This window comes from Gossypium arboreum, chromosome 13, assembly GCF_025698485.1.
Source record: "Gossypium arboreum isolate Shixiya-1 chromosome 13, ASM2569848v2, whole genome shotgun sequence".
Lineage (NCBI taxonomy): Eukaryota > Viridiplantae > Streptophyta > Magnoliopsida > Malvales > Malvaceae > Gossypium > Gossypium arboreum.
Genome location: NC_069082.1, coordinates 124,627,591 through 124,650,837, shown reverse-complemented (window position 1 = coordinate 124,650,837; position 23,247 = coordinate 124,627,591). Strand labels below are relative to the sequence as shown.

The 23,247-nt window shown below is 32.0% G+C and overlaps 3 protein-coding genes and 1 long non-coding RNA gene across 4 annotated transcripts; 3 read left to right on the top strand and 1 right to left on the bottom strand.

Moving 5' to 3' along the window:
* Positions 1-3,553: 3,553 nt before the first annotated feature.
* Positions 3,554-9,519, top strand: LOC108464413 (casein kinase 1-like protein 1). Its single transcript, XM_017764704.2, has 14 exons — positions 3,554-4,197; positions 4,281-4,321; positions 5,739-5,808; positions 5,956-6,104; positions 6,191-6,286; positions 6,396-6,463; positions 7,222-7,283; positions 7,377-7,440; positions 7,529-7,613; positions 7,750-7,876; positions 7,980-8,062; positions 8,140-8,203; positions 8,447-8,586; positions 8,793-9,519. Exons 1-14 carry the CDS (start codon positions 4,122-4,124, stop codon positions 9,063-9,065), a joined length of 1,398 nt encoding a protein of 465 aa, XP_017620193.1. The 5' UTR covers positions 3,554-4,121; the 3' UTR covers positions 9,066-9,519.
* Positions 9,520-10,922: 1,403 nt separating this feature from the next.
* Positions 10,923-12,929, top strand: LOC108461364 (glycylpeptide N-tetradecanoyltransferase 1-like). The gene is made up of 2 exons (XM_017761196.2): positions 10,923-11,176; positions 11,365-12,929. The coding sequence occupies exon 2, from the start codon at positions 11,407-11,409 to the stop codon at positions 12,709-12,711; it is 1,305 nt and encodes a 434-aa protein (XP_017616685.1). The 5' UTR covers positions 10,923-11,176; positions 11,365-11,406; the 3' UTR covers positions 12,712-12,929.
* A 2,494-nt stretch (positions 12,930-15,423) lies between these two features.
* Positions 15,424-17,183, top strand: LOC108463201 (protein ALP1-like). Its single transcript, XM_017763140.2, has one exon. The coding sequence runs from the start codon at positions 15,534-15,536 to the stop codon at positions 17,007-17,009; it is 1,476 nt and encodes a 491-aa protein (XP_017618629.1). The 5' UTR covers positions 15,424-15,533; the 3' UTR covers positions 17,010-17,183.
* A 3,306-nt stretch (positions 17,184-20,489) lies between these two features.
* Positions 20,490-21,180, bottom strand: LOC108462893 (uncharacterized). Its single transcript, XR_001867960.2, has one exon. It is a non-coding gene; the product is annotated as an uncharacterized LOC108462893 (long non-coding RNA).
* Between the last annotated feature and the right edge of the window lie 2,067 nt (positions 21,181-23,247).

Sequence of the window (23,247 nt, the reverse complement as noted above, 5' to 3'; positions counted from 1 at the left end):
TAATTCTTTTCATTTAAAGATTTTTGAGTGTCCTGTGTATGTTCATGTTGATAATGAAAAATTAGAACCGAGATCCATTAAATGGGTTTTTCTTGGTTATAAAGCTGGTGTAAAAGGATGAAAATAGAAAAGTTGTGATTAGCAGAGATGTTGTTTTTTATGAAACTGCTATGCTACCTAACTTATCGCTTAAAGACTCTTCCAATAAAGAAAATCAAAAGCAGGTGGAGCATCAGATTAATACAGACTCAACTCCTCAAGCCAGTACAAAAATTGAGAATAAAGTTACTTCTTCACCACAATACTCTATCGCAAAAAACAAAATTAGAATAGAAATTAAACCTCCAAAGAAGTATGCCAAAGCTGATTTAGTTGCTTATGCTTTAAATGTGGCTGAAGATATAGATGCAAACCAAGAGCCATCTAATTATTCTGAGGCGGTTAGTTGTGAAGACTCAGAAAAATAGATGTTTGCTATGCAAGAGGACATGGAATCACTTCACAAAAACAAAACATGGGATCTTGTGAAACTTCCTAAAGGTAAAAAGACTGTTCGTTGTAAATGGGTGTTTAAAAAGAAAGAAGAGACTCCAGGAGTTGAAGAACCCAGATATAAAGCAAGGCTTGTTGTAAAGGGTTACAGTCAAATTCCAGTAGTGGACTTCACATATGTGTTCTCCCCAGTTGTGAAGCATAGTTCGATTCGAGCTTTGCTTGGTATTGTGGCCATGCATGATTTGGAGCTTGAGCAGTTAGATGTAAAAACTGCATTTTTGCATGGAGAACTTGAAGAATATATTTACATGCAACAACCAAATGGCTTTACAGTCTCAGAAAAAAAGGACTATGTTTGCTTGCTGAAAAAGTCCCTTTACGGTTTGAAACAGTCACCAAGACAGTGGTACAAGAGGTTTGATTCCTTTATGACTTCTCATGATTTCAAAAGAAATAGTTTTGACAGTTGTGTTTACTTTAAGAAAAATAGTGATGGTTCTTTTGTGTATCTACTTCTTTATGTTGATGACATGTTGATAGGAACAAAAGATAAATGAGAGATAAGAAAGGTCAAAGCACAACTAAGTGAAGAATTTGAGATGAAAGATTTAGGACCAGCAAAGAAGATACTTACTATAGAGATTCTTAGAGATAGAAAAGTAAGTAAATTGTACTTAAGTCAGAAGGGGTAAATTGAGAAAGTTCTTTGCAGGTTCAATATGCAGAGTGCTAAGCCTGTTAGTACTCCATTAGCAGCCCATTTCAGACTTTCATCAGCTTTGTCTCCACAATCAGATAATGAGATTGAGTACATGTCACATGTTCTATACTCTAGTGCAGTGAGATCTCACATGTATTCTATGGTTTGTTCACGTCCGGATTTATCATATGCAGTTAGTGCAGTTAGCAGATATATGGCGAATCCCGGTAAAGAACATTGGAAAACAGTTCAGTGGATTTTAAGATATTTACGAGTAACTACTGATGTTTGCTTACAGTTTGGAAGAACTAGAGATGGAGTAATTGGGTATGTTGATGCTGATTTTGCTGGAGACTTTGATAGAAGAAGATCTCTCACAGGTTATGTCTTTACAATCAGAGGTTGTGCAATCAGTTGGAAAGTCACTTTGCAAACTACAGTCGCTTTATCTACCATTGAAGCTGAGTACATGGCGATTACTGAAGCTTGTAAAGAAGCTATTTGGTTGAAGAGACTCTTTAGTGAACTCAATGAAGACCTTCAAATCAGCACAGTATTTTGTGATAGTTAGAGTGCCATTTTTCTTACAAAAGATCAAATGTTTCATGAGAGAACAAAACACATTGATATTCGGTATCATTTTGTCCGTGATATTATTGCTCGTGATGATATTGTTGTGAGCAAAATTAGTACTCATGAAAATCCTACAGATATGATGAATAAGTCACTTCCTATAACCAAGTTTGAACATTGCTTAGACGTGGTTGGTGTTCATTGTTGAAGTTAAACCCTTAAGGGGTTTTATGGAAGAGGTGGAGAACTTGTTCGTTGAGAGTTCGCGATGAAAAACTTGTTCATTGAGAATTCGTGTCAAGGTAGAGATTGTTAGAATTAAGTGACCCGAATCCTTATTTAAATAAAATACAGTGGTAAAATAAAATAAAAGAAGAATCCATATAGAATTACATTTCTTTTATTTAATTTTAGAATAAGGTTTTTTAAACCTTATTAAATTCTATCTATTTGATATTGATTAGAATAAGGTATTTCAGTTTTACTAGAATATGGCTTTACAAGCCTATAAATAGACATAGCCTATTCCTCTTGTAACAATTTTATTTTTGAATTCGACATACTGAATTTTCTTCTCCTTTGCCCGTGGTTTTTTTCCCGAAAGGGTTTCCACGAAAAAATCTGTGTGTTTTTTATTTATTTATTTTATTTTATTTTTCACGGATATTACAGCTAATTTAACGGTTAAATTAATGATTTTAACAAAAAGACCTTACTGATATGACCTCGATAGTTTTAGAATGTAATTAGAATGTTTTCAAGTTTAGGGACTAATTTAGAATGATATAATAATTTGGGGATGCATAGTAATTAAATAAAAAACATAGTTTATCACCGCAAGTGGAATTTGTTATTAATTTTGGGTAAACTACCTAGTTGGTCACCCAAATTTTAGGGTGCTATGACAATTAACTGTACACACTACATCATGTTTACACTTTCATTTTGGTTACCCAACTTTTAGGTAGCTTTCATTTTAGTCACCTAATTTTTTTTTAACCATGATTTGGGCAAAAAAATCAAGGATTAAAGTGAAAAAACGATAAAAACTAAAATAATACACAAAATTGTCAAATTGTACTTATTTATCCCATTTTTGAAATCCTAATTTTTTTAATATTAAAATTTAAATTTCAAAACATCAAAATAAATGGAATAAATTGTTGAAGATTTTTATTCTTTGATAAATTCAACCGATTTCTTACTATGAGATTAAAATTAATTAATTGTTTGTTCTTCGTTTGGGGTAAAAAGTGATGAAAATTTATGAGTTTTTGTTGGGAATGGAAGACAAAATTTATTAATTGTAAGGATTTTTCATTGCTTTTAGTTTAGCAGAAAAGATTCAAGATAATGTCAATCGATTTACTACTATAATTTAGTATCTTAATATTTAAAATTTTATATTTCAAAACCTAAATTTAGAATTTTCAACGGTAGGATAAACAAGTATAATTTGAAATTTTTTGTGTATTATTTTAATTCCTACCTCTTTTTCACTTTAATCCTTGATTTTTTTACCCCAATTTATACTTAAAAAAGAATTTTTTTTGGGTGACTAAAATGCAAGTGGCCTAAATGTCGGGTGACCTACACAAAAGCGAAAACATGACGTGGCACGTACAATTAACCGTCATAAGAGATTTAACATTTGAGTTACTAAAATGAAAGCATCCTAAACATTGAGTGACCAAACTGAAAGTTTTCTAAAAGTTATGTGACCAACTAGGTAGTTTACCCTTAATATTTTTACAGCTTAAAAAACATTGAAAATATTTAAACAATGGGGTCAATTGATTAATACATAAGAAGGGGGTTAAAAAAAACCCCCAAAATTAGTGAAGAGAAAATCATGTGAATCAGACATTTCCATTGTCGCATTGATCACTAAAATCCAATCCACGGAGCCCATCGAATTTCCCTATCAATTATCAAGCCACCCTTTTTGGAGATAGAAAATAATACTAATTATCTGTTTTTAGCGTTTCATAGAAACAGAATTATGATTTCTTAGCTACTCTTCTTTTTCTTTTTTTTTCCACTTACGGTTAAGCTAGCTTAACCCTAGCTTTTCTGTTAATTTTAATTTGTTTTTTTGGCTTAAAACCAAGATGGGATTCTAGATCTTTTTATTTTTATTTTCTCTTGATTTGTTTTAATTCTATTACGTGATCGAAAATTATGATGTATATGAATTGTTGGAGCGGTTGATTTGGTGTTCAGTGTCTCAAAATGATTTCCTCGTTTTTTTATTTGTTTTAAATTTGTGGGAGTTTTCTGAATTAGGGTTTCCGGTTATAGTTAGGGCTTCAATTATTTTTCTTCCTTTCTTTACTACTTTTAAGTTGAATTGATGGAGCCTCGTGTCGGTAATAAGTTTCGACTTGGTCGTAAGATCGGTAGCGGCTCTTTTGGAGAGATTTATTTGGGTTTGTTGCATATTTTTATTTTTTCCTTTTTTTTTTTGGCATGATTTTGAATATAGGTTGGTAATTTCTTTTTCCTTTTGCAGGTACGAATATTCAGACAAACGAAGAGGTTGCCATTAAGCTTGTAAGTAGCCTTGCAAATAAGCTTGCCATTAAACGAAGAGGTTTAATTTTGAATGATTTTCTTGTTTGTAACTTTAATTTATTGCGTACTGATCTATAGCATGGCAATGTTGTTGATATTCTGGTTAGGTTTTTATTAGAGCTGATGTTCATTCGATTTCTTGCTTTAACAAGATCGTTTATAACTTAGTGCTGCACTTTAGTCGTAGGATATGTAGAAGCAATTAACTGTAGAAATATATAATTCTTTAGGTAATCAGATTCTAGCAAATGGGCATGGGAAGGAAAATAATTTGATTCTAATTTGTCAAGGTGGTTAAGATGCACCATGCTTGATAGAATTGTAATGTTCTGGGAAAGCTTGACAACGGTGCAGATGTTTGGAGCCCTTGACACATTGGCTTATGTTTATGATACGGTTGGAATTTGAAGAAAGAAAGTAGCCAGAAAGGAGAAGGAAGAAGAGAGAAGAGAGCACGAGAGAAATGAGGAAGAGAGAGTGAGAAAACTGATTTCCAATTACATAACTGCCTCCCTTGCCTGATTGGTGGCTAAATAGAGAAATAACAGCTCGAATAGAGCTGGTAACTAAACAGCTTAATACGCACCGTTTCATTAAACGGTTCCTTAGTCCAAAACGCCCTGTTTTGGACAATACTTATTCCCCCTCTCCTCCCACCAAAACGCACCGGATCATTAAAATTAACCAATATGCAACGTTTACAATTAAACAAAAGATTAACTGAAATAAACAGAAATTCAAATGAAGTGACCATTGTTTGACTTTCCCGTTTGTTCCATAGCAATTACAGTTTTTACTTGGTGTTATTTTTGTTATAGTTTTAGGGTTGCATTAAATTAATGATAATCATAGTTCGTGGACTCCCTTGGCAATAAAGAGAGAGAAACAGAGAAGAAAACTATTAATCATGATTTAACTTGGTAGGAACATCACAATTATCAAAAGGAGGATTGGATTTGTTCATAAGTAAAAATTTCTTATTTTCTAATTGCTGGCTGGCACAGTAGACAAGAAGAAGATACTTTGGGTGGTTATCACCTGAAATAAATAAGGTTAAATGGGATGACTTACTTTGTATGTTGATTACCAATTTACTGTAGTATATGCATTATTCTCATTATATTCTTGAGATTTGATTTGAAGTCTTTTAATTAATCAATGATACTTTATAAGCTTTTTAAGGGCCCACTTTCAATTTGACTGACATTATTATTAAACTAATTTTCTGCTTGAATTATTAATTTGATTCGATCAGTTAAAGTTTTGACATTCTGTAAAACAATAGCTTGCTTATGTTAAATTTGATAATAATTTTCTCCTTTGTTGTAGTTGTTTTAAACATATTTAATTCTTTATGGTACATAAGGGAATTAATGACCTTTTCTTTAATGAACAGGAAAATGTGAAGACAAAGCATCCTCAATTGTTATATGAATCGAAGTTATACAGGATCCTGCAGGGAGGAAGTAATGATACTTCTAGTTTCATTTTTTTAAGAACATAAAGCTCGTGTTTCAACCTTTGGTTGTTTTTTCAAATTTCATATTTACTTATCCTTTTGTTTCTTATGCCTGCAAATATTGACTTTCCCTATCTTATCTTTTACTTGTCAGCTGGGATTCCAAATGTTAGATGGTTTGGAGTTGAGGGAGACTATAATGTTATGGTTATGGATTTACTTGGACCTAGTCTTGAAGATCTATTTAATTTCTGCAGTAGGAAACTCTCATTGAAGTCAGTTCTCATGCTTGCTGATCAAATGGTAGCTTTTTAGAATTCCATAGATTGGTTACTTCAGTTCCTCTTCCTTTACTTTCTTGTCACTTAATTCTATTTTTTTTTTCTCAGATCAATCGTGTTGAATTTGTTCATTCAAAATCATTTCTACATCGGGATATCAAGCCAGACAATTTTATTATGGGCTTGGGAAGGCGTGCAAATCAGGTTTCTGCTTTCTGCTCAAAATATTATTATGTTTTATGTGTTCTTTTTCTTCCTTCTTTTATATGTTGCAGGAAAATCTAATGTGCCATTGCTTTTCATTTTCACATAGGTCTATATGATTGACTTTGGTCTTGCTAAGAAATATAGAGACAGTTCACATCAACACATTCCTTACAGGTGAGAGAACTTTGCATAATGTGATGTATTGTATTATACGTGCAGGTTAAAAATCCTGGTTTGTTCCCAATCCCCCATTTCTAAAAATGAAAAGAAAAAACTAATACGGTTAGTGTAATCTGAGCTGAATCTACTTTGAGATTCCCATGTTTTTCATCATTGACTGGTTATATAGTGAAGGTGCATCCTCTTTTAGAAGATGTGATTTTGATGGATTCCATATTTCTTTTGTGATTTTGATAAATGGCATGTGCAACTTACTATAATGTTTTGACATGAAAATATTGATAGAGAAATGATATTAAACTCAATTAAGGGAGAGTTTTTGCTGATGAATTTAAATTTATCAAGCTTTTACCTGAGGCATTTACCTGATTTACATTTCAATTTTGGTCCATATTCTGTCTCAAAATTAGTTGATACATGTCCGGTTCTCTGGTCTGTTTTGTGTTCTGAGTTATGAAATTTCCCCAGCTTGGTTAAAACATTTTAACTTATGGCTATAATCTTTTAGCATGGCTTGTATTGGAGTTTCCAAAATAAAGAATTTTGATGAATTGTCATGAGGGTAATTGTTATTACCTGTGGTGGCAATGTTGATGCATCATACATACATATATATATTTTACTTGGTCATGTCTATTTCAGGGAGAATAAGAGTCTATCTTTCAATTTTCATTTTACTGATTTATTTCTTCATAGTTTGTGGTGCACTTGTGAAACCATATATATATATTACTTGGTCATGTCCATTTCAGGGAGAATAAGAATCTGACTGGAACTGCAAGATATGCAAGCATGAACACACACTTGGGCATCGGTATGTGTGGTCAATTTTATTCTGATGTAATTTCTTTAATGTCTGGATCTTTCAAGCCTTCTCAGTTTTGATTATCTGTCCTATTCCATGTAGAGCAAAGCCGTAGGGATGATTTGGAGTCTCTTGGATACGTGCTTATGTACTTCCTAAGAGGAAGGTGAATTCTTGTTACCTATAGTACTTTCCTTTTTGTCTTGTGTGTATTTCATAATAGTTATCATTTTTGGTGTCTCCTCTTTTAACAGTCTTCCTTGGCAAGGTCTGAAAGCTGGAACAAAGAAACAGAAGTATGAGAAAATTAGTGAGAAGAAGGTTTCTACTTCAATTGAGGTAAGGATGTCTGTAAATCTTGCAATTGCATTAGGTTTCTGTAAAGGGAATGAGATATTCGGAAGATGTTCATGTGTCTTGGAGCTTCTGATTTTGTGTTAAAAAAATTATGACTAAAGATAGATGCGCTTTTCAGGCCTTATGTCGAGGTTATCCAACAGAATTTGCATCATACTTCCATTATTGCCGTTCACTAAGATTTGATGATAAGCCAGACTATTCTTATCTCAAAAGAATCTTTCGTGATCTCTTTATTCGTGAAGGTTTGAATTTGCGTTTTTAACAATCCATACTGTCAACTTGTATTATTTCCATAGATCACAGTAGTGTCACATCTCTTTGTTCTTGTTGATCCTTACTAAACAGGCTTCCAGTTCGATTATGTCTTTGATTGGACCATTTTGAAGTATCAGCAATCACAGCTGACCACTCCTCCAGCTCGAGCCCTTGTGAGTACTTATAGGATGTTTTGCTCCTGTTATTAAGCTGTATGGAATGTATCTTTTCTAATGCTTGTCTCTGGTAGGGCCCCGGTGCTGGAACAAGTGCTGCCATGCCCCCTGCTTTTGCCAATGCTGACCGACAAGCAGGTAACTGTTGTTCCTTTTATACAATTGAGTATTTTAAATAGCAGTGCTTACGATGTTTTGAATTTTATAACCTTTTGTTTCTGACACCCTTCCGTATTCCAAAATTGAATTTTATAACTTTATCTGATATTTAATACAAAAATGCATTTGGTGTGTAAGTATAAGAATTGTCTTGAACCATTTCTTTAAGTTGAAATGTCAAGTTATGTTTTGAGTTATACCATTTGTATCTCTTGGCTGCAGCCGGTGATAACCTGCGAGCAGCTGGTTTGTCATCTATGAATTCATCTCGGCGGAAAACATCAGGACCCTTGAATTCCGGAAGTCACGCAAAGCAGAAAGGTCCAGTTGCAAATGATCCTGCAATTACTAAAGACGCTATGGTATTTTTATTTTATGATTATATGCACTTGTATTACTAGTGTAGATTCTAGTTACTGTCTTGCTTCCTTTTCATTTAGGATGTATCTGCAGATACATGGGATGATCAATATTAATCTAAAAGCTTATATATATGTAGGCATTTATATATGTATATTCTATTTCATTCTTATCTTTTGCTGCTAATTTGAATTTTACTGGCAACAAGTATATGGGGCAATCCGGTGGATCCTCTTCAAGGCACATTGCTGGTAGCCGTGAAGCTTTTGCTGGTAGCGAGGCCGACCCCCAACGTTCTCGTACAACTGATGCTAGCCATGGAGGTTTGCACAGAAACTCAAGCCGACAAAGCCCTGTTGAATCTTCTGACCCTAAGCGGGCCTCGTCCATGAGAAACACCTCTCATGCCAAGAACTACGAAGCTGCCCTCAAAGGTATGGAGGGCCTGCAGTTCAAAAGTGACGAGAGAATCCATTATTAAACTGTTTTTGAACCCGGAAACGGAGTAGGTATCCTTGGGGGAGTTGAGTTTTCAAGAAACTTGTGACTTGGATCTCCTGATTTGGTTGGACATGGTGGCACCCAAAGCATTAAAATTTCTCCATTGATGAAAAAAAAAAAAAAAGGCCTGTGAAGAAGGGTAGAAGAGTGGTATGGCTTATTTTCTAAACTCGCTGTTTTCCTTTTCATCTTTTATAAGATTATGGTTTTCTTGGTCATCTGGTACACTTTTCTTGACGTTTTGAAACTTTTTATGGCATTGTAAATTGCTTTACTTACTGTATTCGTGTCACTTTGTTCATACTTTCCTTTTTTCTTTTTCATTTTTAGGAAATTTATATTCTTTTGTTTCACTTTCCCTTAAACAGTGTGACCTATTTTATAGTATCTATTTTAATTAATAAATTGTTGAGCTTAAGCTCCAACTTCTAGGACTCTAGTCCCTTTTGTTTTTGAATTTTATATTATTTTATGTGAATTAAATATCTTAATGCGTGTCAATTTTTAAATGTTTAAAATTTAATTAAAATATAAAATTACTGAATATTAAAAAGCATTTTAAGAAAATTTAAAAATCTAGATGAATTTAAATATATTTGGGTTAATTATTTATAAATAAGAGTGAGTTTAAAAAAAATTTGAGGTTTATTTTTAGTTAAAAATTGTGCTTTGTATATTTTAGGTAAACTATTAAAATAATTACTTTTATTTGTAATTTTGCTGTTAAGATCTGTTACCTTTCAAACAACTGTTCAACGTAATAGTTAAAATGTGTTTTAAATAGTTAAAATGAGTTTTAAATATCAACGTGGATATCTAGTCGAGATGATAAATTTTTTTTATGAAAATAAAATACAAAATTTTGTTGAGTTGAGTTTTTTTCTTTGTTACCATCAGAGAAGAGAAGAAAAGAACAAAACGATAAAGAAAATAAAAAGAATCTAAATCATTCTCATTTTTTTGCACTCTCGCAACAATTGAAAATAAATACACCCATAATCCCTAAAGCAACAATTTATTCTTAAACGTAACCTTAATTCAACCTCTAAACTCTACATACTCAATGCAATACAAGAAATACAACTATTACAACAATCCAAATCATTCTCTCCTTTCTTTTCGCCCTCCCTAAGTTTCTCACTTTCCTTAACAGTCCAACAAGTGCCACCTTTGCACGAGGTGACATAGGTGGATCAAATCAATAGAAAAAATGGCAACAATGCCTTCTTTCATTCGAAAAATCTCCTACCTAGATTTTCATTCAATCATGAAGTTCTAAACATAGCTAGGCAACCACAATAGCAAACAATTATAGAGGTTGGTGCGTCCATTTCTTCTTCTCTTATTTGATGGTAACAAAAAAAAAAAAACTCAATTGAGCAAAATTTTATATTCTATTTTAATAAAAAAATTTAACTTTTCCCATTCCAGTTGGACATCCACGTTGGCATTTAAAATCCATTTTAACTGTCATGTCAGATTGTCATTTTGGAGGTAACAGATCTTAACTGCAGAGTAATCATTTCGTAACAAAACAATAATGTAAATAACTAAAATGTAACATTTCAAATATAAGTGACTAAAATATAACATGAGGCAAATAAAAATAACTATTTTAATAATTTACTTAAATCTTATTTGATCGAGAAAATATATTTTACCGAGACGAGATAGAGGCAAAATAATGATTACTGTATCTATTATATTATTTTTTTTTCTCGTATTTATATCGTTTTAATTTATTTCTTAACCACACCAGGAGCCCAAGATTCCTTTGGGCCGATTTGGGCCCACACCGGAGCTTTAAAAGGAAAAAGAGAAAGCCGTCATTTTGTTTGGATAACAAGAAAACAAATATACTGTTTTATTTCACTGTCACCATTTCACTAAAAACCAAATTGAGTTTCGCTGTTTCGGCATCTTCAATGCCGCTCTCTTGAATAAAACCCTAGAAATCGTCTCCCTTTTACCTTAAATAAAACAACTCAACACAAATAAAGAGTCCATCGCTTCGGCTTCGAAGATCATCCCCCAAAATCTGTCTTAATAAATTAGTCAACATTCAGTAGATTCCTGAATCTGCTAATCTCAGTAAGTTACTCCATTTCTACTAATATTTTCAGCTCAATCATGCAGATCCATTAGCTCATTAATCATCTAGTGGAAAAGAAAACGATGTCGTTTTGATTTATTTGATAGAAGTTAAAATTTAGAGATTGTTATATTCTTGTTTTGATTTTTGAAGTGGATATAATATAATATGATGTCGATTGGTTCAGGTTTATTTTGAGAATAGAGCTGAAATTAATTGATTGCTTGAAATGACTGATGGTAATCCACCACCCGGATCACCGAAAGAAAACCCGGATCCGAATCCTGAGGCTAACCCATTTTCCAATGATGATAGCTCATTAGAATCCATAGTTCGAAGGTTTCAGGATTCAATGTCCTCAGTAAAGAGGCATAAGTTTTGGGAAACTCAGCCTGTTGGTCAATTTAAGGATGTTGGGGACACTAGTTTACCCGACGGATCTATCGAGCTGCCAACTCCTTTGTCCGAAGTCAAACAGGAACCTTATAACCTCCCGAGTCCGTATGAATGGACCACATGCGATATGGACTCGGAAGAGACTTGTACCGAGGTTTACATTCTTTTGAAGAACAACTATGTTGAAGATGATGAGAATTTGTTTAGGTTCAATTATTCCAAGGAGTTTCTTAGGTGGGCTTTACGTCCTCCTGGTTATTACAAGAGCTGGCACATTGGTGTCCGAGCTAAGGCTTCGAAGAAGCTCGTTGCTTTCATTACTGGCGTCCCTGCTAGGATAAGGGTGCGTAATGAGATTGTGAAGATGGCTGAGATCAATTTCTTATGTGTTCATAAAAAGCTGAGATCAAAGAGACTTGCACCAGTGATGATTAAGGAGGTTACTAGGAGAGTTCATTTGGAGAATATTTGGCAGGCAGCTTATACCGCCGGAGTTGTTCTTCCGACACCGATTACTACTTGCCAGTACTGGCATAGGTCATTGAACCCCAAGAAGCTTATTGAAGTTGGCTTTTCGAGGCTCGGGGCTCGGATGACTATGAGTCGAACTATTAAACTTTATAAGTTGCCTGATTCTCCTGTCACCCCTGGATTCAGAAAAATGGAGCTTCGTGATGTCTCGGCTGTTACTAGGTTGCTCAGAAACTACTTGAGTCAGTTCGTTGTTTCTCCAGATTTTGATGAGAATGATGTGCAACACTGGCTTCTTCCTACGGAAGATGTCGTGGACAGTTACTTAGTAGAGAGCCCAGAGACACATGACATAACTGACTTCTGCAGTTTCTACACACTTCCATCATCAATACTCGGCAACCAAAACTATTCGATTTTGAAAGCTGCCTACTCTTACTATAATGTCTCCACAAAGACTCCGCTGCTTCAGTTGATGAATGATGCACTCATCGTTGCTAAGCGAAAGGATTTTGACGTTTTCAACGCGCTGGATGTCATGCACAATGAATCTTTCCTCAAAGAACTAAAATTCGGACCAGGTGATGGGCAACTTCACTACTACTTGTATAATTATCGGATACGAAATGCTTTGAGACCATCAGAGCTCGGTCTTGTACTCCTATAGGTACGAATGTTTCAGCTTTTGATGCTGAGATTTTAATTGCTTAGTCAAAATACAATGTTACTGTTGACAATGCATATTGTTCTATGGACTCCATTAATGTTTAAGATTTTGTTTGTGGTTTACTTCGGTATGGATGTAGCTCTCTCGGTTTTTCATTGTTTAGAACACGACACATGATAATAACACAAACATGGTACGGTTACATGAGCATATCAAAAGTTGTATGAATTTCTCTGGAAATCTAGGCTTTGATTGCTAGGGAATCGTAGGCCTTGTGTGAAATTCTAGTGCAATTGCGTCGGGCTCTCGTGTAAAGATCGCTGGTCTCCCCGATCGACTGTGTAGGGATACCTGCAATATCGAACATTGTTGCACTAAGATAACATGCAAATAAACATACATTGAGATATTGCTTGGCAAAGATGCCCATGGAAATAGGGAGAAAAAGAAGGAATTTACCAGCTCTTTCAAGGACTGCTTGCAGCTTAGATAGTTCCGGCGATATGAGCATGATGGTCTCGGCCTCCTTGTCGCGGCCTCGGCCTCAGCCTCCATTGATTTGGAAGTTCTATCAAATGAATGATCTCAGAACCCACACACAACTAAACACGAGTGGCTTTTGAACTGATTAGATGCGGAATCGGTATGGAAGAGTTGAATTAAAATTTTAAAAAAAATCAATAACTTTTTAATTGGACCGATTGAATTGATGACTTAATTGGTTCAATTTAAAACACATTAAACCTTATTTCATTTATTTCAAGTGAATGAATAGCATGCATAAAAAATAACTATAATAGTTGAAAAATATTTTTAATTATTTCGTTTAATTTTAATTATAGAAGTATAAAAATATTTTAAATGTTAAAATAGGCTATTGACTCACTTGATACAAACTAGACTTAGGGTTGGTTTAGATAGGTGGTGTGTTTTCTTACTGTAATTAGTGTAAAAAAAGCGGTGGTAATGAGATTAGATACTATAGCGAGAGTCACAACATGATGTTATAAGTTAAAAGTATTATGGAGATTTGCATTTTGTCCCTTCTATTAAAAAAATAATAAATTAATATCTATACATTAGATTAAAGAGCAAATTGGTCTTTTCTATTAAAAATTTCATCCGTTTGTACTGTTAAAAATTGTCATGGTTGACGGAATAACTAGATAGTGACATGTGACGTGTAACGTGTAACGTGTACCTTTTACTGACATATAGCTATAGGGATCAATTTTTAACAATAGAAATGGATTAAAACTTTCAACTGAAAGACCAATTTGTTATTTTTGTAATGGAGAAGATAAATGTGATCGGACTTTAAACATACAGACTTTCATAACACTTTTAATCATGTTATGAAAATGTCATATGCCGAAATTTTAATTCTATTATATATAACTTTAACCTTTCACGTAAACCTTGATTTAAGAATGATAAGCGATCGATCAATTTGAATATTTATTGATATTTAATTTTATTTTCTTAAATTTGGATATGAAAGATTCAAATAATATTAGAATTATTATGTGCAACATATTTGGAAAGAATGCAAATATAAACTCTCATATAATTACTATTTGAATTTGCTTTCTATTTTATATGTCTATTATTTAAATTTGTTTTACTTTTTATTAATTATATCTGAATTTATTATCCATTTTATTTTAATAATTTTAGAATTTACAATTATGTAACGAATTTGAATGTTGGATGAATATATTTATCAATTGTAATTTGGAATAATAATATTAAATTTTGATAAATTTCACAAAAGTTGCAAATATTTAACTTATTGCAAAATAATAATAAAAAATAAATTGTCTTGATTTATATTTTGGTTACTCAACTTTAAAAAGTAATAAAATGATTACTAAATTATTCGAAAATTTTCATTTAAGTTCTTGAGTTATTAAAAAGCGTTGTTGTATATCTTTTTCTGTTTACATTATTTGTAACAATTAAAAGCTCTTATTCTCTTTCTTTCATACAATTTTAATTTTTTCTTTCATAAAACATATTTGAGCGTTAGAAATTTAAAACCAAAATTTAAACAACTTTATTTTTAATATTTGACATTGACCATTAGATAAATTTAGATTTAAGATATGTTTTTCTACTCGTTGAAGGGGACTGAGTCATCGTACTAATTATCGAATGTTGCTTGAAACTCGCTAGCCAGACTTTTAAAAAAAACTTAGCATTTCAATGACTTAAATAAAATTTTTAAATAATCTAGTGACCATTTTATAGTATTTTGAAATTAAGTGACCAAAATATATACATACTAATAATTTAGTGATAATAAGTCTAAATATTTCAATTAAAAATAAAACAAATACTAAATTATTCAATTAAAAAATAAAATAAATACTAAAAGGGAGGAGGAAGGAATTAAAAAGAAAGAAGTAAACTCAAAGTTTGTCATTTTACAAGTAATTATTTTATTATAATTTCTGATTATATCTAATATTTTTAATATAAATAAGATGAGAATATATATTCTTTTATTTACAATAATATCTATGAAACTCGAGTTTAATCTCAAATAACTGTAGCTGAAAACCGTTAACAAAAAAGGGAAATCCACGTAAAGAAGAAAAGTCAAAGTCACAATCAATGTTCCACCCTCCCGCGTTTCACACCATCGTTCCCCACGCGCTTCCTTAGCGCCACCCTTATCCCTAACCGCGTAAAACCATCGATACGTATATAAACAACAACGGAAACTCCCACCGTTCCCACCTTCATATTTATATATTTTCAACTCATCTTTGCTTTCACATTTCGTCAATCAAGCCATTTATTATAATATTTTTGTTTGAATGGAAATGGGTTCTTTCACATTCCTTTCTCAACAAGAATTCTCTTATAATAATAGCAGCTTCGATTTCTTTGAGGAAATGGAAAATGGGTTCAATGGGAACAGCAAAAAAATGAGTAGAAGAGTTAGTGATGACTCTTTGGTCAATGAAGAAAACAATGGGTTTAAAGACTTATTGAGTTTGTTATTAGACGAGGGAGCAAAGCAAGAGCAAGAACAGCATCAATGGCTGACTGGCTTTGAAACTTTCTTTGAAGCTGAAGCAAAGATTGAAGAAATTAATGGTTTTGAAATGGAAGAAGAGTTGGGTAATTCCAGAAAGAAGCGAGCTCGTAAATCTGGTTCGATCGCCGGTACTTCTTCGACGGTTTCAGCTAGTTCCGATAACACCGGCGGTGGTTCGGAACATCAACGGAGGTTATGGGTGAAATCACGATCTAAAGATTGGTGGGAGAAGTGTAATCATCCGGATTTTCCCGATGAGGAATTCAAACGTGAGTTCCGAATGAGTAAACACACGTTCGATATGATCTGCGAGGAGCTTGAACCTGCGGTGATGAAAAAAAACACCATGCTCCGTGACGCTATCCCGGTTCGTCAACGCGTTGCGGTTTGTATTTGGCGGTTGGCCACCGGTGAACCGCTTCGAACGGTGTCGAAACAGTTCGGGTTAGGGATCTCAACCTGCCATAAGCTGGTTCTAGAGGTTTGTACCGCCATTAAAACGGTTCTAATGCCGAAATACATTCAATGGCCCGATGAAAACAAAATAAAACAACTCAAACACGAATTCGAGTCCCTCGCCGGAATCCCAAACGTATGCGGTTCAATGTACACAACCCATATTCCGATCAGCGCTCCGAAGACCAACGTCGCCGCCTATTTCAACAAGAAACACACCGAAAGATACCAAAAAACATCGTATTCAATCACTCTCCAAGGCATCATCGATTCAACCGGCGTTTTCACCGACGTTTGCATCGGTTGGCCAGGTTCAATGTCCGATGAACAAGTCCTTTCCAATTCAGCGTTTCATCAAAGAGCCACGATGGGACAATTGAAAGATCTTTGGGTAGTAGGTGGCAAAATGTACCCATTAATGGATTGGGTTTTAGTTCCTTACACACATCAAAATCTAACTTGGGCTCAACACGCTTTCAATGAAAAGATTTATGAGATTGAAAAACTGGGAAAAGAAGCGTTTGGAAGATTGAAAGGGAGATGGGCGATTTTGCAGAAGAGAATGGAAATTAAACTTCAAGAATTACCGGCGGTGCTTGGAGCTTGTTGCGTTTTGCATAATATTTGTGAGATGAAGCAGGAAGAAATGGAGGGGGAGTTGAAATTTGAGGTATTTGATGATGAAGTAATAGCTGAGAATAATTTGAGATCCATGGCTACTGCACAAGCTAGGGATAGTATTGCTCATAATTTGTTGCACCATGGTGTTGGTGGTAATCCTGGTTTTTTATTATAGTATTATTACTGATTTTTTGTTTTTTGGTAAGAAAATAGTGTTTAGATATTTTTTTGATCAATTCTTTTTTGCTATTGCAATAAAAGATCATTTTAGATTTATTTATTTATTATAATTAGTTTCACATTAGTTCATTAATATTTAAATAAATATATATATATTAAAATTTATAAACATATTCAAACTGTTTAATCACTTTTTTTAATCTCTTGTATTCAGAATGATTCAATAAAAAATGATTCAATCTTAATAAAATATATCAATCAATTTTAGTTAAATCAGTTTAATTGATTAATCCAATTTGAACCCAATAATATATGTGGTATCCCAGTGAGAGGGACTTCAATGGTAGAACAAATGGGCCTCGAGTGCACTAAGTTTAAAATTTGTTATCAGTAATTGTACTAAGTGTAAGTTACATATTTAAGTTTTGTATTTTAATTTGTATTTTCTAAGTTTTGAAAGTTTAGTCTTAACAAAATAGTATTTGTTAAATTAAATTATGCTATTTTTAAAATTTTAATAGTAAATATTGTTATATATATTATATTAACTTGTTATTTTTATGTAATACTCACAAAAATTATGCTATTTTAGTTAATAGATTTAATGGTTACCGTTTTGAGTTAGAACTGAAACTTCAAAATTGAAAAAATATAGGGATTAAAATAATCAAATTTCAACTTATGCATATTGCAATACTAATAGCAAAGTTTGATATAACAAAATTAATTCACTAGATAACATTGAACTTGAATATTTAGAGAAACAAGGGGTTAAAGGTGTAAAAGATAGAAAACAAATTAAATGTTAAAATATGTTCTAATTCCTATACCCTTCATATATTTGAAAATTAGTTCTCTAATCTATTTTAGTAGATTAGTCTCTCTACCTTTGAGAATTAAAATATAAGTTTAATTGTTAATATCGTTAAAATTATCCTATTAAATTTAAGTTTATTACAATTTTTTTTGAGTGTTATATGACTACTAAGTGAACTTTTTTTATTTCAAAATGTCACACTAGTGAATTTAATAGAATAATTTTAACAATATTAAAATTTAAATTTAAATTTTAAATTCGAAAAGAAAGAGACTAAATTTAAAATATACAAATAATATGAACAGATAATATAGTATTATAGATAAGTTGGTCATGAACTCAACAGACTTATTGTTGGAAAAATATGATTTTTGAAATCTTTGAGTCACATTTTCGATTGGCAAATGAGGAGTTTTGAATCATAAAATTATGATTTTATGTTCTACCCCATAAGACATTTACAGCGGGATATCATATGCTCAAAATGGTTGAGTGATGAATGAGAAATTTATACTTAAAGTAAGCTACTTGTGAATTATGTTGAGAAAAATGAAAAGCATTAGTCCCACATTGATTGAGAATAAACCAACCTTACAAATATTGAATAATTAAACTAATGCTCTCCTTCGCGCATGAGTGTATGCAAATTCAAATTTCATTGGACTTGGGGGACACATGACATTGGTGACCCAAAATGTTGGTCTTTTTATCCTAATATGCATTTTTTTTTCTCAGCAGATGTTATACAGAATCTATTTTAAAAGGACAAATATCTCGATTTTATTTTATTCCAATTAAATTGATTTAAAGGCTCCTTTAATGTAGATTTGTATATTTATTCATGAAAATTTCCAAAATTTCTCCATATTGAGTGTTTATAAAAGCCTAAAGAATACTGCAGAATTCTTTAGAGACAAACAACGAATTTATTTCACTCTAAAAAATTCTTTTCCTTTTTCTCTCCAAATATTCAAACGTTTCGGTAATAAAAGAAGCCAATGTTTGTTCGTTGATCATTGCAGAGGTACTACTACCGCAATCATTTTGTTGTTGTATCTTAGGATACAGACGATCAACGTTTCTCCAAATACCATAGGAGCGGCCGAATCTATCTTAAGACTGTGAAAACAGGCCTCAACATCTAGTAAAACTCGATTCTCTTGTTCGATTTCTGGTTTTTCAAGAACTTGTTTATATAATTATTTTTTCAAATATGATGTTTTTAAATAAGTATAAATATTTATTTAATTTGTTTTGTTTAGATCTAGGTTTTTTTTTACATAAATGTAAAGACTTTTTTTTGTATTATTTGTTCAGATCTTGTATTTAATATAAATATTTATATTTATATATGTTTGCTAACGTATTTTATTTTACACCTATAAATTGGTCTCGTAAGTATAGATTATCATATCAGGTTAGCAAATAAATGTGATGTACAAGTGATAGATATTTTATTCATGCGGTCCTCTTGATGCATGTTCTCAAGATTGATGGCTCGTTAAGTCTTAACATCTTTAGTTCGCAAGGTGATTCATGGCTTGCAATATTATCTTACAAGATTAACATGACATAAACTCGCAAAATGAAAAGATAACAAACATAAACTTTCATACAACTCACAATATGCAATGGCAAAAGTCAGGGGAGCTGGTAGAGGCCGCACCCCTAAAATAATTTATTTTTTTATTTAGGCTCATTTATAATTTATAAAATTTTAATTAGGAATGATAAAATTACACTTTGATCTCCTAAAAATGATAAAAACTGTAAAGATATAAGGTATTAAATTAAATAGTAAAATTATATTTTTACTATTGCAAAAATATACAATTTAATTTTGCCCCCAAAGTTTTGGGTTCGCCCTTGATTGTATGGGTAAATATATTAGCTTAGGAACATATATATAGTAGAGGTGCTCATGGGTTAGGCGGATCGGATTCTAGTCGGTCTTAAACATGAGATTAATATACTTTATGTTTGCCCAAGCTCGGCTCAATTCAAAATATGAGTCTAAAATTTTGCTCAAACCTACCCATATTTGTAAAAGACTAACCCAAGTCTATTTTAGACCCGCCTATATTATTTTTAATTTTTAAAATATATATTTATACTATTTTAATTTAATATTTAATATTTATTGAAATATTTATATAGTCATCTTAACATTATTTTAATATTTACATTAGAGTAGTGTTATATATTTAGTTTATATTTTTTTAGTGTAATTACCGATACTTTTATTAAAATAAAAGAAACCCACCCAGTCAATACCGAAGTAGTGTTTGCACGAGGACCACCTAACCAGGTTAATTTTTTTTAATGTGTTATAAATTACATAATTTATAAAGATAACGTAATATAAAATATTATAAACTTAAAAATGAATCGGGTCGGGCCGGGTCGAGCTTAGGCCCTGAATGTTCAAATTCGAGCCTGATCTATATTTTTAAATGAGCTTAAAATTTTTTGCTCAAGCCCATTTTCCGGGCCTAATACTTTTACCCAAATCCTCTCAAATTTCGAGCAAGTCTCTGAACCTAAACGGATAACTCGACCCATAAATAAATCTAATATATAGTCGGTATTCATATAATAAAAACATACGAAGGGCTTTAAACTTAAAATATGCACCAATAGTAGGTAGCCAAAGTTCCCTTTAATAACATAATAATAACATTCAACACATATTATTATAATTGATAAAGAACATCATCATGTTCATTGCCACACAAACATATATATAATGTAGTCTTTGCAAAGTACATGCAAAAACTACATCACAATCATAAGCCCCGAAACCTTTATTCTGTAATAATGTCTTTTGGGACGAAACTTACATATATTTAAAAAAACATATTAGATGATTAAAAGTGAAAAAGAAAAAGAAAATAAGCTTATAAATTAGCTAATCAAATTGAATACCCGTAACCCTTATTGTAAGCATAGTCGACAAGGGTGTTAAGGTCGGCTTCATCCTTGATGTTAATGTAATAGCTTTTGCCGACGACACGGAGGGCTTCTTCGGCTTGCCGGTACGGCATGGCAGCATCCAGATGTAGAAAAGCGTCTTTCAGCTTTTCCTTGTTTAGCTCCCCATTAGAATCAGCATAGCTCCTGAACACGTCGGACAATTTGCCTTTAGGGTCACTGTTTTGCTTTCTATGCTTGTCGTAGTTCCTGAACATAGCTCTTGAAGAAAATAGAGGCATTCTTCAATTTGAACTTCTTTTTTTTTTTTTTTTTGTAAACAAACGCCGGCGGAGGAAGGGTTTGGGTTGGAGATTTCTTTTTTTTTTTTTTACTCTTTGTTGTGGTTTTTGGTTTTTGCAATTTAGTCTGTTTATATAAGACCAAAAAAACTCGAATAAGAATCTATTTTAAAAAAGTGTGTATTCTGAGGGGGTAAACTTTTTTTTTGGGAAAAGTATTGATGATGGTCGGATTGGAATCGAAAAATATTTGAATTTGAGTTTGATCCCTCTAGTTTTTGAAATTTGGGATTTAATCCTTTAGTTATTCCCTCTACTTTTATAATGGGAGTAATTGGATGAATGATATCATTTTTACATGAATATTTTTGAATAACATGATCGTAGGTTTAAATCTTAGATATAATATTGTCATAAACTTCGAACATAAATTGTAAAATAAACATAGAAGATGAAAAGGGAAAAAAAAACCGTTTCAACAGTTACCCATCATTAACACTAAAAAGATTAACAAATAATATGACACTATTTAAACCAATTAAGCACATTAACAAAATAGAAGGGCCACAAATTATAATAGAAGGATTAAATCACAAATTGGTGTAAAGTAAAGTGACCAAATCTAGATTTTGACCATTTTGATTGGCATTTTTCATCATTTCACGTAGTGGAATCTTTCGATGAGAAAGGCAAAGCGTGTAACGCAGTAACACTCAAATTGATAAAAACGCATCCTCGCTTGCTTAGCTATGATTATTCCAAGAGGATTACTAAGAATAAGAATATCAATGTCCATTTCTGATTTTTCTTTCTTTTACTTTCGGTTATAAACCACATAGAACTGAATAAAAATTATGCTTTAATGATAGTAACTTCCTCTATCACTTGCCTACTTGTACATCTCCTCCACTATATTCATATCTACAATAATATTCTTTTTCGGTCCCTAATTTTAATCTGGTTGCTTTCTGCAATTATTTTTAAAAATAACAGTCTTCAAATTTGAGCAAGGGTGAAGAATATAAAAAGGTGGGTAGGGCCCCCAAATATGAAGAATTGTAGTTTTGCCCCCTTATAAATTATTAAATTATAAATTTAGATGATAAAATTGCATTTTGGTTTGGATTTGTTCATGGACCGGGCCCTAACAAAATTCTACGCTTGTTTGATAGGCCTAAGCTTGACCTGAAAAACAGGTCTAAAATTTTTACCAAGCCCAACCTGGATTATAGATGCTAAACCTAAGCTCGGCCGTAAAAAAAATTATTTTATTTTTATATAAAAATTAAAAATATAACACATCAAAAATACTAAAAACATTAAAATAAATGTTTCCGAACAAATTAAAAATAAATTTAAATAACTAGGTGCAACTTAACAAGTAAATTCCTCTAAAATAGTAGCAAAATTAACAATAAAATAAGAGTTATACAATATCCAAATAATAACAACAAAAATAGTAGCAACTTAATAGTGAAAGAATAGCAAAATAGTGGGAAAACAATTTTTTTTTTGCAAATTTGGATCGAGCCAGGCCCAATCAAAAAAACTCTTACCCGAGACCTAACCCATTTTCTAAATAGGCCTTATTTTTCTAATCAAGCTATTTGCTTATATGGTTCATTTTAAGCCCACCCATATTATATTTAAAAAAATTTATATTACATTATTTTAATATTCAATAATTTTATACATTTTTTATTTATTGAAATTTCTTATATAGACCTCTTAACATTATTTTAATATTTACATTAAAGTAGTATTATATATTTAATATAGTTTATCTTTTTAATGTATTGTAAATTACATAATATATAAAAAAATAACATAATTAAAATATTACAAACTTAAAAACGAGCCGTACTTAGGCCTTAAATGTCCGAGCCTGACCCATATTTTAAACGGACCTAATTTTTTTTGTCAATGATCATTTTTTGGGTTTAATATTTTATTCAAACCTTTTCAAATTTCAACAGGCCTTCAAACTTAGGTGAATACAAATTGTTAAAAGAAAATCCACATTGCTCAGCCCCATTCCGCTCCGCATCCATTTTTCTAAAACGGAAAAAAGTCTACTCTATTCAGAGTGGAACGGTTCAAACTTCCTTAGACTTAGGTTTTGCCATTCTTGTGTCTAATCAGTGACAACACTTGTGTACAAGAGATGATGTTTACAAATCATAAAAAGTGTCTTGATAATTCCT